At 40.5% G+C, this 18,646-nt stretch overlaps 2 protein-coding genes across 2 annotated transcripts; one reads left to right on the top strand and one right to left on the bottom strand.

Annotated features, from left to right (window-relative positions):
• Positions 1-325: 325 nt before the first annotated feature.
• On the bottom strand, positions 326-12,648 carry hs2st1a (heparan sulfate 2-O-sulfotransferase 1a). Its single transcript, XM_053687327.1, has 7 exons — positions 11,985-12,648; positions 6,923-7,158; positions 6,447-6,532; positions 5,710-5,848; positions 4,989-5,086; positions 4,510-4,667; positions 326-3,333 (listed from the first exon to the last, which is right to left on the bottom strand). Exons 1-7 carry the CDS (start codon positions 12,106-12,108, stop codon positions 3,107-3,109), a joined length of 1,068 nt encoding a protein of 355 aa, XP_053543302.1. The 5' UTR covers positions 12,109-12,648; the 3' UTR covers positions 326-3,106.
• A 45-nt stretch (positions 12,649-12,693) lies between these two features.
• selenof (selenoprotein F) lies at positions 12,694-15,644 on the top strand. Its single transcript, XM_017491346.2, has 5 exons — positions 12,694-12,834; positions 13,899-14,066; positions 14,152-14,215; positions 14,758-14,807; positions 14,982-15,644. Exons 1-5 carry the CDS (start codon positions 12,787-12,789, stop codon positions 15,111-15,113), a joined length of 462 nt encoding a protein of 153 aa, XP_017346835.1. The 5' UTR covers positions 12,694-12,786; the 3' UTR covers positions 15,114-15,644.
• Positions 15,645-18,646: the final 3,002 nt, after the last annotated feature.

The raw sequence follows: 18,646 nt of genomic DNA, 5'->3' as shown, positions 1-18,646 counted from the left end.
TTGTATTTCAGTATCTAATCAGGTTTATCATGTCCACTTTCGGCAACATTAAGGAAAATTTTAATTACTGTAATGCTTACTTTACACAAATTTATTTCTACATACCCCCCCCCCATGACCATCGCTCCTTAAAATTTGTCGAAACTAAGCATCGCCTAGACAATTGGTCAGGATCTCAAAGAGAACCAAAGCTGCCATTATTTTTTAAACCACTAAAGTATTATCATATATCCAATTCTAGCGACATTTTCTGTTGTGTACATTGTTTTTCCCCCCAAGAGGCCAGTCAAAAAACGTTGAGTAAATGTTGCATCAGAAATCAGACTTGTGTGCTGTGTGCCTTTACTTCCAGGAAATGCTTCAGACATCCCAAGTTTACATACGCCCTATATTTCGAACATTTCTTTTGCACATGGTGCAAGGACACACACACACAAACACACACACACACACACACACACACACACACAATGAAAAAGCTAATATATAAAACAGGGGGGTAAAAATTCCCCCATCCAGCATGATAAAGTACAGTGGAGGAAAAAAATAAACCAAAAAAATCAATAACAATCTGATATGGACAAACAATGACCTGAAATGCTGAATGAGATCAGATTTGATCCACTGACATTTTTTCAGTATTGTATAAAAGTGTGAAGTTTTCTTCAAGACTCTCAATCTGGGTTTTTATTTTTTATCTTAATACCCAAACGTTCCACTTCATCCTAAATGTAATCAATTCGCCACAATTGGCCCGTACAGGATTTCGTGGAGTTTTTTTGTGATCATTGCGGCCAAAAAATGCTCGATTTTGCTGTGGGTTTATTCAAAATTTTTGATGCGACTTGCGGAGTTTTTTGTGCTTTTTTTTTTGCGTAAAGCTACTTTATCAGTGAAATCGCAATTGCATGAAATCGTTCTGCACGCTCTTTCGCAGTGATGTTTGTTGGTAAAAGAGGCCTTTTAGCTGTACTCATACTCGTACCCTCGGCCCAAATCTGTGGAAAATGTGCTGTAATTTTGAAAAATTGCAAGCTCCTCTGAAAATTGTGGAGTTTGCTTGAATTTCTGTGATGGCAAAATCCTGAGGGACTGAAAAACATTCGTGGCTATGTTTACATGCAGCCTAATTACCTGAGAATAATCAGACTGACAGCTCAAACAGAATTAAAAAAAAATACAAGTATACACCTCAATTGTAATATAGTAAACCAAATGAAATTTCTCTCTGAGGAACGACATGGGTTAATGTCTGTTAAATAAAAGAATAATAGCTGTATAAACATTTATGTCTGATTACTTTCACTGTTGGAATCTGTGCATGTAGAAAACACAGTCCATCTTACACATTTTAATATATTTAAGATAACCGTGAGGTCTCCTGACCTCCGTAATCACCTCAGCGATAAAATATTCATCAGGAATATTTGCTCCAGTGAGAAAGTCAGCATCAGGTCAGTATAAAGTTTTGTCCGATATTCAGCGCTACAACATCGATACCATAGTGAAAATGAAAATGTTATAAACATGCTGTCTCTAAATAAAATAATTTCTGAGAATTCAGTATCCAGTGGCGCAGGATAAGTACGTTATAGAACAGAGTTCTTTAGTTTTCAGTCTTTAAGAACGGTAAAACAGAGGATACTGACTACTGCAGGTGTGATCGAGTTGTAGCATTCACGTGACAACAATATAAACGTGAATTCCATGAGGTTAAACCTTTTTAAAAATGGTTGTGATGGCAGAAAGGTATTTCATCCAACCCTGAGTTCACCGCTAGAGGTGTGACAATACATCGGTGTGACGATATACCGTGATTAAAAAAAACAAAAAAAAAACAAACCTAAAATAGTTATACCATTAACAGTATTATTATACAATTAAAGAATTAACATGTCACTTGAAATGTCCTACAACTGAATAACTAAACAGCGTTTAATGTCATTAAAAAAGAAGAAAAAAAACAAGAAGTCAGGAAAAGATACAGTGACGCACCACGAACCGTCAAATTGGATCGGACGATCATCACAGCTCAAATAGACAATATTCCTGTATGACGCCTGAAAGGTGCAGTTTGTAATGTTTAAAAGCGCTTCACGCCCTGTAAGAATGACATCGTTTCAAAGATATATTAGGAAAAGTGCGATTCGCGACGTTGTCATGCCAACGCACCGGGCTAATTTCATCCTCTCAGGGTTCTGCTTGCATTCTTACTCTCAGCTACGGGTTTATATTAATGCGCTCGCTCGAATGAGCTATCGTTTCTATAGTAACAACTCATTCACAAGGACATTTATGGAAGGAGTCTCCAGTATTAGAGTCAAAGGTAAAGCTGTAACTGAGTTTTCATGACATCATCGGGACAGAGGAGTTCACGCTGCTGGTGACGGAATGACTGTTTACAGCTGCTATAGCGTACGTGACAACGGGAACTCGTTTTACGGATGTTCTACAACTTTAAATGTAACGTACAAAAACGTATGATGTGTCATTCGTTGATAAAAGTAATCAGCTTGCAGTAAGTCCGCTTCACATCGCGCTGAATCAGACCGTGGATTATTTTCCTGTAACAGCACACCCCTTAAGTGTTTTATCATTCCTTACTTATAACGCTTTGCATCCAGCAGAGGGCGCTATACATCACAACTTGCTCTTTTAAACGATTTTTTTTCCCCTCTAAATTAAAAAAAAATAAAATAAAGGTGAGTAAAAGCTACAGTTTTCTATTTTCCTTTTTGCTTTCTATTTAATTCCTTTGTATTAACTAACGACGGTTTGTATTTAGCGATGTTTCTGCACCGTTAATGTAATCAGATCACTTTAAACTGCAGCTCTAACTTGTACACACTCACGTGACATGTGGTTATTATTTAGAAGTCCGACATGCATTCTGGAAAAGTCTTGCTGCCTCTGTAGGGCCTTGAGCTCACCCCTTGTCTCACGTGTAAAAGCGTCAGCTGAATGAACATAAAGATAAAAAAAACAAAAAAGTCAAATCCAGCCGTGCTGCACCACGTTTCAGACTTTTCTGATCTCAAAGCCAAACCGTCCCCGTCCAGTGAATATGACGACAGTAAGTGACACTAGAGCAGTGCGCTCGTCCCTCTCAGGTGGTCTTGGGGTAGATTTTCTCGTAGAAGAAGTTCTGCGGCAGGAGATACAGCTCGCCATCCTTTTCCCTCACGCCGTGAGCACGGACGAACTGGAACTGCTCGAGCACAAACTCGTAAAACTCGTTCTCCAGCTTCCAGATGGCCGACTGCTGCAGCCGAGCGATGGACTCCTTAGTGGGTGGCTTCTTCTCGCTGGTTTTCCTCAGGTGGGATTTTTTTCCTTTGGATGAAAAGAACATGTGAGCAGCTACGATGTAAAGAGCTTGCTGTAGTCTATTTTTTTTTTATCTGTAGAGAATTTACTGTTATAGATATTATTATAATTCACACCACACTAAAAAAACTTTTATTTGCCAGCGTGCATTTCATCTTTGCCGTTAAATCCAACCTTAAACCACTGGATTAACGTGATGCACACAGACTGATATTACATTTCACATACTAAAATCCCAATTTATTCCAAAAGCATCACAGCTCGTGTGCGTCAGGACGTGGAGCGATCGTTTCTGTACTTTCTTGCGCTGGTTTAGTAAATGCAAATATCTGCTAAAGTTGTACAACTGCATTAACGCTGTATATGAAGTTTGTAAATTCATTGAGATTTACTGAGTTTAGATTTTAAGCCATGCCCGAGCGGCGCTGCTGCAGTACGTAGCGTTACAGACTGAAATATCGGCCATTTATCGTATTCTGTAGTGTTTCTAAATAAACGGCAGGAATGTGAATGGCAAATATTTGCTTGTGCATAAAATGGGCTTGAAAGACGCCCCTGGAGCAGAGAGGGTTAAGAGTCTTGCTCAAGGGCCCAACAGTGGCAGTTTGGCAGTGCTGGGGCTTCAACCCCCGACCTTCCGATCAGTAACCCAGAGCCTCAACCACCATTTTAATTATAATCAGACAAATATTATTTTAAATATTCCCTAAATCGATTGTTTAAATGTACAGAACTATATTACGAATATACACAGTACTGTGCAAAATCTCTACATACAATACATACAAACAGTATTATAAATTTTTACCAGTCATTTTATATTTCCAGAGATTACTTTTCCAACAAGAAAAAAAAATTGGTTACGAAAAGAACCTTTGGATGTCAGTTAAGAAAGCGACATCAGTGCGACAGTCTACTACTCATTTAGAGTAGCAAGCAAAGGGTCGTCACAACAATTATTACTTTGTTTTATTTATTACTGCTTATAATAGTTTGTTTTTTTAAATGTAGAAACATTTCATTTCATTATTTTTTTTGAAGGAATCTTTTTTTCTCTACAGCATTTCTGTGCAGATACCTAAGACTATATTTTTTAAGACATGGTACTGTGTATATAAAACGGTGGGTCAAAAGGTGAGATGAGAAGTTGGGAAGCTTGGCCCGTGCCCAACCGGAGCGTACCTGTCCTGTAGAGCTCAGTGGCTCCTCTGAAGAATCGAGGCAACGCCGCCTCCAGCATCATCACAAAGTCCTCGAGCTCCTCGGTCACACCCACCAGCAGGTACTCATTAATCAGGTTATACTTGGCCTGCTCCAGAGCCCAGCGGCTGCCGATGTTCCTGCACACCACCACCAACACCAAGTTCAACCATACGTTTGATGAAAATGAAACCTACGCAATGTTCCCTTTATGCTTATAGTGTAATTACTTACTATTACTTACTATCTACATTAACCTCATAGGTCTAGGGCAGAATTAAAGATACACAGGCTTACGAATGGTGCAGTTAGACACTTCCTGTTACACCACACACACACATACACACACACACACACACACACACACACACACACACACACACACACATACATACACACACATACATACACACACACGCACACACATACACACGCATATACACAGGCACACAGAGACTGACCAGCACTCGGAGTAATGACCACAGAAGAAGGGGATCTGCAGCCACAGTTTTTCCGGAGCGCAGTCTGAACCTCCTGCAGCAACACACTCATCAAATGTCTAGAAAATAACACACGCACACACACACACACACACACACACACACACACACACACACACACACACACACACACACACACACACACACAGAGTTATCAAACATGCAGTTAGAGCTTTCCACAGACACAACACAAGAACAGAGCAAACAAGTGAAGTATATAAATTTGTCCTGATAGTTGGCTCATCTATTGTATTTTAATACAGAAGTGTTCTTTTCCTTCTTTTTTACAGATTTTTTTGAAAATATATGAAAATATATACGGTTAATACAGAATATATTATTGTGTAAGAAATAAAGACCTTGAAAAAAAAAAACTATGAGTCTCAAACAGCACATATTTAAGCTCAAAACAAACTAGCCTAACCTTTTTTTTGTACCTTGTTAGTTCATGTTCGTGTTAACATCACACAAAACATACCGGTGTTCAGCACATGAAAGACTTTTTCCGATTAAGTTTTACAAAACAGCGACACCCAGTGTTCAGAACAGGAACTGCATTTAATTGGTATCAAGAAAAGCATCCACAATACAACATACAACTCAAGATAAATCTCTTTTTAAAAAAATAAAAAATAAATAAATGCAAGAAAGAATTAGGAGAGGACTCCAGGTGCAGTCTGACCTTCTTGTCCCCCTGTTTCCTGCGTTTCAGGCCGGGTCTGTAATCGTCCCCGAATCGCAGGAAGTAGTAATAAGACACCAGGCGCTCGATGGGGTCACGCACTATGTTGATGTAGATGGGTTTTTTCATCATGCCAAATCTGAGAAGAGAAGAGAAGTGAAGAGAAGCTTCTTTGATGTTTTTCTTTATTACTTAACCAAAATGTTTTTAATTCTCACTGTAAACATGCATGAAACGTATTATTCTGTTTTATTAAACTCTATTCACTTAATAAAGTTCTGATGTGTAACACCTCCAACACTCTAACTAATCAAGAGGGATTAAAATCAAATTAGTTAAAATACATTGATTACAATGGGGGGGTGCACCAGGTTTAAAAATAGTTGTTTAAGTCTACGTTGGAGTTCTGATTGGATAGTTATTATATTTCATTGTGTGTTTACACTACAGTCAGCTCAGGAGGTCAGGTTTAATGTGCAGGGTGCTCACTTTTTCCTCATGAAAAATATTCCAGATGTTTTTAAGAATATGTCCAGACGTTCGGTTTTCTCGCTAATTTTAAAGACGATTATCTGTAGCAGTGGAATGATGGGAAATGTGACATGTGTCAGTGCAGAGAATATCAGGATGGAATACCACAGGGATTCATTTTAGTCGATTAATTAAGTGTTATAATAAACACACAAACACACACACACTAACATACACACCTGCAGGTAAACACATGCTGCACTCACCTGGAGAAGTCGAGGAACGAGACGTGGCCGTGGTAGAGCGCCGGCTTCATCTCCTTCCACATCGTCACATTCTTCACAAAGCGCACCTGCAGATACAATTCAACACCAGTATGAAGTGTGTGTGTGTGTGTTACTAATGTATAGAAACATACACATTTATAATACAGGAGATAAATAAACAGAGAGAATGGTAAGATCAGACTAACAAATAGACAGATATATAGAGACAGACAGACAGATATAGAGGCAAACACAGACAGACAGACAGAATTAGAGGCAGACAGACAGAATTAGAGGCAGACAGACAGAATTAGAGGCAGACAGACAGATAGAGAGAGACAGACAGGTATGGAGGCAAACACAGACATTTAGATTCAAACACAGACAGACAGACAGATAGAAAGACAGATGGATATAAAGGCTGGCATGAAACAGACAGGCAGACAGATACCATGTGTGTGCATGTGTTCTCAGACCTGGTCCTGCAGGGACATGACGGGGTTGTTCTTGCTGGTGTTGATGTGTAGGACGTGGTAGTGGTTTCTGCTGCACAGGTCGTAGGCGAGGTTCGTGAAGGAGGTGCTGGCTGTTTTGGGAACTCGGTTGTAGATGACCACTACGTCGTTCTCTACGTCCTCGCGAGATTCCCTCACTCCCTCCTGAGTGCGACGTTCCTCAATGTCGCGCAATTCCAGCCTTGCGATGGCGCGCTCTGCAGACAGAGTAGCGATCGATTACCCCACATGGAGATATTTTACTGTTAGACGACTTCACCACGCCTACCGACGTGCTAAAGGAACAGTGGGCGGGATTAGTATGTGTATTAAGTGAAGCTGCTGAAGGAAGTGTGTGTAGTAATTCTGATCGAGTCAAACAGGATAAGTGATCTTTGTATAAAGCACAGAGCTGGGCGTGTCTTCATGATGCATGTCTGGTTCTATGCGTACTATGCGTTCCTGTCTGAATAAAACTAATCCACATCTAAATAAAACCAATCCCCATCTGAATAAAACCAATCCCCATCTGAAATAAAACTAATCCCCGTCTGAATAAAACCAATCCGCATCTAAATAAAACCAATCCCCGTCTGAATAAAACCAATCCCCGTCTGAAATAAAACCAATCCCCGTCTGAAATAAAACCAATCCCCGTCTGAAATAAAACCAATCCCCGTCTGAAATAAAACCAATCCCCGTCTGAAATAAAACCAATCCCCATCTGAAATAAAACCAATCCCCATCTGAAATAAAACCAATCCCCGTCTGAATAAAACCAATCCCCGTCTGAATAAAACCAATCCCCGTCTAAATAAAAAAAGAATCTGCATCTAAATAAAACCAATCCCCGTCTGAATAAAACCAATCCCCGTCTGAATAAAACCAATCCCCGTCTAAATAAAAAAAGAATCTGCATCTAAATAAAACCAATCCCTGTCTGAATAAAACCAATCCCCGTCTGAATAAAACCAATCTGCATCTAAATAAAACCAATTCCGTCTAAATAAAACCAATCCCCATCTGAATAAAATCAATCGCCGTATGAATAAGACCAATCCCCATCTGAAATAAAACCAATCCCCGTCTGAATAAAACTAATCCGCATCTAAATAAAACCAATCCCATGTGAATAGGGCTTTACATAATGTCATCTTTTCAACGATGTCTAGCTGGTGCTTATATATTTTTGCACTGGCGCTATGACGCTAATGTAGCTAAGAAGAATTAGCAGTCTGTCTCACCAAAAACGCTACTTTAAGCACTGTAAATAATTCCCTAACCTGTTACCATGGTTTCCGACATTATATTAAGAAAGCAGTCCTGCCATCATCCGGTGTAACGATAAGCATTAAATCCGAACCCAGACTGACCCTCTTGGTTTACAGCACCTAATACTCGTGGGACCGGGAGCAAGGATTCAGATGATGAGTCATTAGAGCATTAGCGCAGCGGAAACAGATGAGCAGCTGCTGCTGCTGAGTAATGAAGAGGCTATTGCTAATCATAGCACCTCATTTTCTTTCTGCTCTGTGTGCACACCAGGTGAAAGGGACAAAACGGTGCACAAGGACCTGTCAATCAAACCTGGAGCACATGGACGATTTGGCTCAGGCCATTCTGGACTTGAGACTCAGGGGGGTTTTGAGACTCAATCAGGACTCTGGAGGTTTGAGAGACTCTTTTTAGGCTATTGGGACCTGAAGCGACTCCTTCGATTAAATACTGAAGGGGCATGGCAGGCTTTGAACTATTTTAGATTCTTGGAACAACTAAATGATTCTTTTAGATTTTGAGAACAACTAAATGACTATTTTAGATTCTGGGAACCCTGAGGTGACTCTTTTAGATTCTGGGAGCCCCTAAATGACTCTTTTAGATTCTGAGAGCCACTACATGACTCTTTTAGATTCTGGGAGCACCAAAATGACTATTTTAGATTCTGGGAGCACCAAAATGACTATTTTAGATTCAGAGAGCCCCTAAATGACGCATTTAGATTCTGGGAGCCAACTCTTTTAGACTTAGGCAGACCTAAGATGACTCTTTTCCTAGACTTGGGAAGCCCCAAGGTTACTCGTTAGTCTGTTAGTCTTGGTGAGCACCGAGACAACTCTTTTAGGTGCACAGAGTTCCAAGGTGAATCTTTAAGACTATGTAAGACTTGAGGTGACTTTTTTTTTTTGACTCAGGGAGCCCTGAGGCCAATCTTTTAGATTCTGGGAACACTCAAGATGACTCTTTTAGATTCTGGGAGCCGCAAGGTGACGGGTATAGACTTGAGGAGCCATAAGGCAACTCTTTTTAGACTCAGGGAGACCCAAAGTGACTCTTTTAGATTCTGGGATCCATTAAGTGACTCTTGTTACACTTGTTGAGCCCCAAGGAAACTATTTTACACTTTTGGAGTTCCAAGATGACTCTTTTAGACTCAGGAGCCCCATGGCAACTCTTTTGGATACACGAAGTGATTCTTTTAGACTCTGAAAGACCTGAGGTGACACTTTTGCAAAGATGTAAAATGCATGCAGTATTTTGTCCAACCCTCTTCTCAGACCCTGTTAGTTCTGCAGAGTTAACTGTACAGGAAGAGGCCTCCTGACTGTTTGGAAACTTGAACCCATAAGTGCTCAAGAGCACAAGTGCCAAAGTGACACGTGCTTTAGGTGTTAACGGCACTGGAGAGCCTAAATACAGCTCTGCATTTCTGTAGAGTCCAATGAGATCGCTGGAGCTTCCTTTATCAAACACAATCTAAATAATAGGCTCTAACCACGCAAAGAAAAACATGCGATGTGTACCTGATCACATGACCTCAAAGTCAAAACAGTTATCTAATTTAAATAATGATGTTCTAGTTTAAGCAGATGATGTGAGCGATTCATTGAGTATAATTCCAACCTGCGGTAATGTCCGAATATTACATTTTTATACTGAAACATTATAAACTCTTGGAATTACAAGATTCTCTCACATTTCTGTTATTTTAAAACGTTTTTAAGACAAGATTTTGACCCTCAATAACTTTAACTATTATATTTTAACAGTCACATGTTAAAAACATGGAACCTTATAATTCCTGCGATGTTTTAATCTTTTAATCACACTTTATATGTTCACTATATTGTATTAAAAGAAATTGTAATTACTGTCTCCATTTAAAAAGCTGTAACAAGGATTTGATTGCAGAAGTTGTTTTAAAACACAAAAATCATTCCTCCATTTAATAGTCTATTAAATCATTGAACTAATTAGTCTCCTTTCGAACTCAACTGGTTTATTTTTAGTTTACTGAGACTGAAATCCAGTTGCTTGTAACACATTAATATGCAAATTAGTACAATAAATCCCAAACGCCAATCCCTAGTTACAGTGTACTGCTTTTTAAGTTCTTTTATGGAGGAGATGGTAACGGCATCAAAATTTGGTTTGTTTGTGCTCACTAATGTTTGATTGTTTGTTGAATTCACTGAGCACATGCACCGCCTGTTGGGAAAGGTTTTCAAAAAAACAACAACAACTATTTCTCCTTGTATACTTTTGCCCTGACTGAATACTAGGCTTATCAATCCCTCCAGGATTTTGTGAAATTAACACAAAATCTAATCAAGAAAACGCCACAATATTCACAGGAGCTCAGGAACAGATTTGGGCCAAGACGTGTCGTGTGACATCATCACAACGTGCATTCTTCGATTCATGTGCGCCTACTAAAAGGTCTCATTTACCAACAAACATCAGTATGAAAGACCGTGCGAAATTATTTCATGCGATTGCGATTCAGCCGATTCGACTAGTTTTCTGAAAAAGAAAAAGAAAAGAAAAAGAAAAAAAAAAAAACATTGAAAAATTGTATTGCAATTTTTTTTTTTAAAGCCCCAGCAAAATAAAGCGTTTTTGGCCACAACAATCACAAAAAAAACTTCACGAAATCCTGTATGGACTGGATTATTGGTTTTTGGAATCGCTTTCTTTCAGAGTCATTTCATTAAACTACTGTGTAACTGAAATAAATAAATACATAAATAATTTAAGTGATAGTGATAGTTACATCAGAAGCCGATCAGTCGAGGTTCTCGTTAAGTGAGCCTCCTTCACACAACTCACAGCATCGAGTGTAAACTTGATGTTTGATAAACGAGCTGAAAAAAATGTAACAGTGACGTAAAACGAGACGCGATTTTTGCGTCTAACTTCATTAACACGTGTTTAATAAGCAAGATGACAGATAGTGGGTCTATTTCTGAAAGCCTGACAGTGGCTCTACAGTTACAGGCAGAACTGAGCTCTCAGCCCATCTTTGACTCCCACAGACCAGGATTAATGACATCCAAACAGCAAAGAGACAGAAATATCAATTTACTAAATGGCTTCAAAACCACTGTGTGTGTGTTTTACAGTAAAGTACTAAGTGATGGTGTGGTATGATGAAGTGGAGTTACTGATACCATCCTGAAGTTTCCTTTAACAGCAGTTTTATTCCTCATATACTTTATCCATTTATAGTTGCATCTAACTTCTGCTGAAACAACTTAGTTCCTGTTCTCACTTACGTTACAGCAGCTATAAACAGTCGCTCCCTCACCCACCCTCTTTTTATTCTCTTTCTTCAAATGCAGGTTGCCATGTTCCAGAGAAACCATAAACTACAGCATAGGAGCTGCCCTAGAGCTGCTGTTCCAGAAAATTAATCGACACCTTTTGACCAATCAGAATCCAGAATTCAACAGCAGCGTAGTGCATTTTATTACCTTGTTGCTCACCTTGTAGGTGTTCAGTTACAATCTAAAACTTGTTTATTCCCCCTAAGCAGTGTTTTGATTGCTTTCGAACCTTCATCAGGGTCAGCTTCTGACTACAGCACCACTCCTGGATGGAAATTCTGGTTCCTAGGCTGGTTCTCAACTCCTAGATAACATCTAATAACATGTACACATGTGCATTCTGGAAGATTTTCCTCCAAACATCATCATTATACATTTGATGGATGTGGAAAGTGTCTTGATCATCAATGCACGGAGAAGAAACAGTTGTTGTTCCTCACCCAGTTTGCCTCTGGATTCCTCCAGTTGGTGGATCTGGTTCTCCAGGAAGAGCATGGCCACTGCGAAGGCCAGCAGCGCCAATAGCTGAAACTTCGGTGCCATCATGATCCTTAAACTCCCCATGAAATCAGACCAGCAGATGCAGAGATGAAGACATGATGAACTTCACTGCACGACCCGGAAGCTGGTGAGAGCAGAACAGCTGAGATCTCGCAAAAGTCGCAACTCTCCGCTATTACTGGCACTAATAATCCTCCTTCTGGACGTTTCTCTGAAAGTTTGGAACTCAATACATCCACTATAATCTCCTTTTCAGTTCTTGGCGTCGAGCTGGATTCTACAAGAAACAACAATTACAGCCGCAGAAGGAGGAACAGCTTTTTATTTACCCTACTGTTGTATCCTCGGTCGCTCTGATGGTTAGTTAATCTAGGCTCAATCCTAAAACGCGCTCCTGTTGGACACATAGTGCACTACGTAGTAAGCAGAAACCGTTACGTCATCCCCTATGTAGTGCAGTTTTACAGGAAGTCAGGAGTCGTTTGAGATTCAGCCTGTGCGGACAGTAAATTATCCTGATACGTTAAATTAGTAAGTTACTAAATATAGAACTACGGTTGTATATGTAGAGTAAAGAAAAACACACCAAAGAAATCACAACTGCATATATGTGTTTCAAAGTTTTCAAAAATAATACTCTGCGTCGTAGTTTTGCTTTAACGTCCAGGTCAACGTCGAATTACTTCCGGCTGAGAACTTGTAACCACTTCCGCTCAGTTAGGACGCGGAAGACGGAACGCGATGGCTGCGGAGGTGTATTTACTTTGGCTGTTGCCATTGCTTCAGTCGGTAAGAAACTTAAAATTACGATTAAATAAATAATTTATGTATTCGTTATGTGTTTTTTTTTATTAGTTCGACATTGGATAATTGAATCCTTTTGAAATCGGTAAGTATGCTAAAACGCTAACTACAGCTAGCTACAGTGCTCGTGACGTGGCTTATTGAGATTATTTGAAATGTTTAACGATAAATCTTTTATTAAAATATATTTTATAATCTCTTATATACTTAATAATAATTTATACTAATATTCATCACATTAAAATCAGAATCATGTGTTTGTGTTAAATTTCCGGTTCTTCGTGTTACGTCGCACCAAGTAAATTAACATTGATTATCGAAAGCATATAACATTGAAATGACTAATTTAGTGTTTTTTTTTTTTTTTTTTTTTTTTTAAATAATTTGGTTATTTTCCTCGAAAATTAAGGGAGCATGATGTCCAACCAACAAATCTGCTTGATATTTGAGTAGTTTGATTAAATTATTATTATTATTATTATTATTATTATCAAATAAATAAAGCTGAGCTGTGACTTTTTCTACAAATTATATTTGTATGTTTGTTCCTTTTATTAATAATACAATAAATTAGGAATGGTCAGGTAGTAAAAAGTGCAAAAAAAATGAAAGGGTGAAATAAAACAAATTAAGTGAAAGTAAAAAAAAAAGGTGTGATATGTGTATGTGAGAAATAGAATAAATGTTTTATTTATATATATATAGATGAAAAGCTAAAATCATTCAAAGTGATTATACTTTAAAAAAAAAAAAATATTTAAAGGATCTATAAATACCTAAACAGCAGAAATGCTTTTGAATAAAATCTTGAATAAAAACAAAACATTTTCTACTGTGTTGCTTATAAACGTCGGAACGAAATGTCGCTCATCTTGGACCGTGGTGCAAGACTACATAAAGTGCAAATGCACAACAGCGTGAGACAAGTGCAGGAGAATAAATACACAACACGGGCTGTAAACTATTGTGTAGCATAGCAGCAATAAAATAAACAAAACCAAACTGTATATGGTTGATCAGTTTATGACGGTGTGATTGGCGTGTTACAGCTAGCAGCGTTCGGAGCCGAGCTGTCGTCGGAGGCGTGCAGGGAGCTCGGCTTCTCCAGTAACCTGCTGTGCAGCTCGTGTGATTTGCTGGGCCAGTTCAGCCTGTCGCCGATTGAGCCCTTCTGCAGGCAGTGCTGCCAGGAGGAGGCTCAGCTCGAGTCCAGGAAGGTACGCGCCACCTCACTAAACGTCAACAAACCATGTTTGCACGATGATGATGATGATGTTATACTGAGTGTTGTTTCGTGTCCAGCTCTACCCCGGAGCCATCCTTGAGGTCTGTGGATGAAAACTGGGGAGGTTCCCTCAAGTCCAAGGTAAGCTTTGGGACAAGTATGAAATACGAGCGAGCAAAATTTGGAACAGTTCTATTCGCCCCGATTAACATGTACGTTACTTTAACATCTAAATCACACAATCAACTCCGAAAGATCTGGAAAGATTGACAGTTGTTTTGTTTTAAATGCTGTGGTATTACTAGACACTGTAAGCTACGCCCCCTTCATCCATCTCAAATGAATAAGGCTCGATGTTCCTAGTTGAAACATGCGCCGATGTGGAGTCCTTGTTTTCTGTCTGGGAAAGTTTCGAGTTCATTAGAGTAGAAAAACTGGAATAAACAACCAGGTGTCAAATCTAGCACTTTATAAAGAATGTGTTTGATTTAAGGGATTAAAAACTCTGTTTGAGCAGCAGATCAGCGGCGAAAGCAAAACATCAGCCACGTGAATCTTAAACCATTGAGAAAGCTCTGCAGTTTCTCTGTTAATAAATCTGCTGGGATGTCGTATCGTTTATTTCTGCTTACGTTTTCCTCTTCATTTCTTTCTGAACAGAATAACTGTACTTTTCTTTTTAGCTTTCGTCAGGAGCGACAAGCCGAAGATGTTCAAGGGCCTTCAGATTAAGGTAAAAACATCTCAGACATGTGATACAAGTCAAAGTAAGAATAATCTATCTTTTGTATGTGTGATTATTAATTTGTTTGTTTGTTTGGATACAGTTTGTTATGGTTGGTTTTTCCTGCCTTTGAAATTCATTAAACTCCAATTGAAAATCCTGAATTGTTGTTGTGTACCGCAGTATGTGCGAGGCTCGGATCCTGTACTGAAGCTGCTGGACGATAACGGGAACATTGCTGAAGAACTCAGCATCCTCAAGTGGAACACGGACAGCGTGGAGGAATTCCTCAGTGAAAAACTCGACCGCATTTAACGTCATTGTTTCTGTTTACACAGATCAGATCAAAACCGATGGACCACGTACGAGCTGTTTTAATGTTCGTCATCCAAACAAAGTTTATAATAAAATCAGTTCACCCTTTTCCACCGGGTTTATTAATTCACCTTAAATGTTATCATTATATCACGATGAACTCCTAATAATAGCATTCCTGTAGAGCGGGACTCGATCCCTGACATCCTTCTCATCCGCCCTTTTCCAGCTGTTCCGTCGGAAACGGTAGTTTTGTTTTTGTTTTTTTGTGCTGTATATTTGTGTGTGTATATTTGAACAGAGAATCCTGACGATGCTGGCTCGGAGGTCTTTTGTCGTTTTTGTTTCCCACTGTACGCTGGCACTGGTGTGGAGCTGCGCATTAGTGAAGGCCTCACAGGAAACCAGCCTGTGGTGTGTGAGGCCTGAAGTGTGTGTAGTTCTCACAGCATGTAGCGATGGAGAGAGACACAAGTGCTCCCTCTGGTATCTAAACTGATCTCTGTTTAATAAAGTTTTGTTTCCACACAATCGGAAGATTTGGATCTTGAATTTATGTTCTTGTTGTTTGGCCTTTAATGGACATAGAGAGAGAAGAGTAGCCACAAAGTGGAGATGTTTTACAGTTTTAATGCCCTGGTAATTGAACTCGATCTACTAATATATTATAGATCTAGAGGTGGGTGGATAGATAGATGTTTTTATACTTAAATTATCCATGTATACTTACATTACAAAAACAGTACAACAGGTTGAAACCTTGTGCTTCTTTCCAATTTTTAATCCAAATAATTTCATACTAAAGATTAAAAATTATATATTGAGATGTACAGTTAATTTTTCCCCCCTATAATCAATCTAAGTAATATGTTTGGCCAGGAAGGAATTGCTGTGTACTTCAGTAATGGTAATAAAGTTTCCAAAAAACAAACAAACCACAAAACAACTTTGCAATTGGTGAATGGTACAAATTCCACAGCAAGAATAATTGAGCTGACTGTCATGTACAAGTACATAATACAAATAATAAAGTACATCTATGCATAGGATGACTAATGTAAACCTCTGTTGATTGGCTTTGAATCATATATATGATAACATGACGAGTGTTTTTGAGAGGGAGAAGAGAAGAACAACTGTTTATAGCTGCTATAATGTAAGTGAGAACAGGAACTAAATTGTTTAGTATGGGGACGTGCTGTTAAAGGAAAATGGTTAGCTTTGGGGTGGTGACACTAATCCTGCTTCAACACACCGCCCTGTTGTGGATGATTTTCCAATAAAAGTGTTTTATTCCTCATATAGCCTATTAACTAATTATCAGCATACAGCTGTCATGTAGTTGTAGTAGCCGCTCATAAAACCAAATTTAAACAGATTTTATTCCCTTCATTGTGTGAGGTTGATGAAAAATATCTGCTGCCATCTAGTGGTCAAAATGAGCATTTTCAGCATGCATGTCCTCCAACTGTGAGAAGGATAAAAAAGAGCTTTTATATACATACAGTATCTCACAAAAGTGAGTACACCCCTCACATTTTTGTAATATTTGATTATATCTTTTCATGTAACAACACTGAAGAAATGACACTTTGCTACAATGTAAAGTAGTGAGTGTACAGCTTGTGTAACTGTAAATTTGCTGTCCCCTCAAAATAACTCAACACACTGCCATTTTATTGTTTAAACCACTGGCAACAAAAGTGAGTACACCCCTAAGTGAAAATGTCCAAATTGGGCCCAATTAGCCATTTTTCCTCCGTGGTGTCATGTGACTTGTTAGTGTTACAAGGTCTCGGGTGTTATTGGGGAGCAGGTGTGTTACATTTGGTGTCATCGCTCTCACACTCCCTCATACTGGTCATTGGAAGTTCAACATGGCAAAGAACTCTCTGAGGATCTGAAAAAAGAATTGTTGCTCTACATAAAGATGATCTAGGCTTATAAGAAGATTGCCAAGACCCTGACACTGATCTGCAGCACGGTGGGCAAGACCATACAGCAGTTTAACAGGACAGGCTCCACTCAGAACAGGTCTCGCCATGGTCGACCAAAGAAGTCCACACCTCACCCTGATCCCGGCTGAGAAGCCAGGCGCCTTCTTCCCCACTTGACCCCAGAGGATGACATCGAGGCCTACCTAGAAGCCCTCGAATGGGTCGCCCACAGATAGAACTGGGGCATCGAAGAGTGGCAATGCATCCTCGCCCCACTGTTCTCCGGAGAGGTGTGCACAGCATATTATGCCCTCGCTTCGGAGGTCACAGGGGACTACGGAGAAGTAAAAAAGGAGATCCTGGTGTGTTGTGGGCGAAACCCCCTCCAGGCGGTGTCAGAGTTCCACCAGTGGAGCTACAGGCCGGGAGCCATTCCATGTGGGCAGATGGACACCCTCCTGCGCCTCACCAAGAGGTGGCTCCAGCCAGACCTGTACACTGCCACTGAAGTTGTAGAAAAGGTGGCCATGGATCAGTTCCTGAGGACTCTGCCGCCCACAGAACGCCAGGCCATGGGAATGCAAGCTCCCGGGACACTCAAGGAACTACTGACTGCCCTGGAATGCACCCTGGCGCTCGGCAAGGATGGACAGCACCACTGAAGCCGCCCCAACAATGGGACGCCCGGGTACAGGCCCATGCCGATAGAGCCAGACCAGGGGACACTGAAGAAGGCCCAGAAAACCTGGCCAGCAGGCTGTCTCCTCCCCACACTGGACCCGCCAAAACCGCCCCAGTGATCGAAGGAAGCACGAGTGTGACAGGCCTACATGGCCTGAGGGGAGGAGGACACTGGGACAGAAGGTGAGCCACACACACCCTAACCCAATCTCGTCTGTGTTTCAGCAAGTGAAACGGCAGGGGAACTTCGGCTGAGAGCAGAAAGAGGACTGCCACCTGAAGCATTGTTAGGCCCAGGTGCATCAGATTGGGGGAGTCGACCAGAGTCCGAACCAGAGACTCCCCTCCTCCTACTTTCTGGTCAGAGGAGGCCTACTGTACCACCGGACCAACTGCAGAGGGGAAAATGTGGACCTCTTGGTAGTCCCCAAGGCCAGAACGCAAACACTGATGCACCTGGCCCATGGCCATCTGCTCGGGGGTCACCTGGGGGCATGAAACATCCTGGAGAAGCTGAAGGACTGCTTTGTCTGGCCAGACATGGATGCAGAGGTACGGAGCTTCTGTCGTCCCATCATAGGCGTCCCCTTCGAGAGAATTGGCATGGACCTCGTCGGGATGCTCCCAAAATCCACCCGGGGTCATGAGTACATACTGGTCGTCGTGGACTACGCCACCAGGTACCCTGAGGCAGTGGTACTACGTATCGTCGCTAAGGAACTGGTGCTCCTGTTCAGCCGTGTGGGGATTTCGAAAGACATCCTGACAGACCAAGGTACCCCTTTTGTCTCAAAGTTAATGTCTGATCTGTGTCGGCTGTTGCAGGTGAAACACCTAAAGGCGTCCATCTACCACCCACAAACGGATGGGCTGGTCGAACGGTTCAACCAAACCTTGAAGCTGGTGTTGCGTTGG

The sequence above is a fragment of the Ictalurus punctatus genome, chromosome 17 (genome assembly GCF_001660625.3).
Source record: "Ictalurus punctatus breed USDA103 chromosome 17, Coco_2.0, whole genome shotgun sequence".
NCBI lineage: Eukaryota > Metazoa > Chordata > Actinopteri > Siluriformes > Ictaluridae > Ictalurus > Ictalurus punctatus.
The sequence above is the reverse complement of the archived record's forward strand: the minus strand, read 5'-3'. Positions and strand labels throughout refer to the sequence as shown.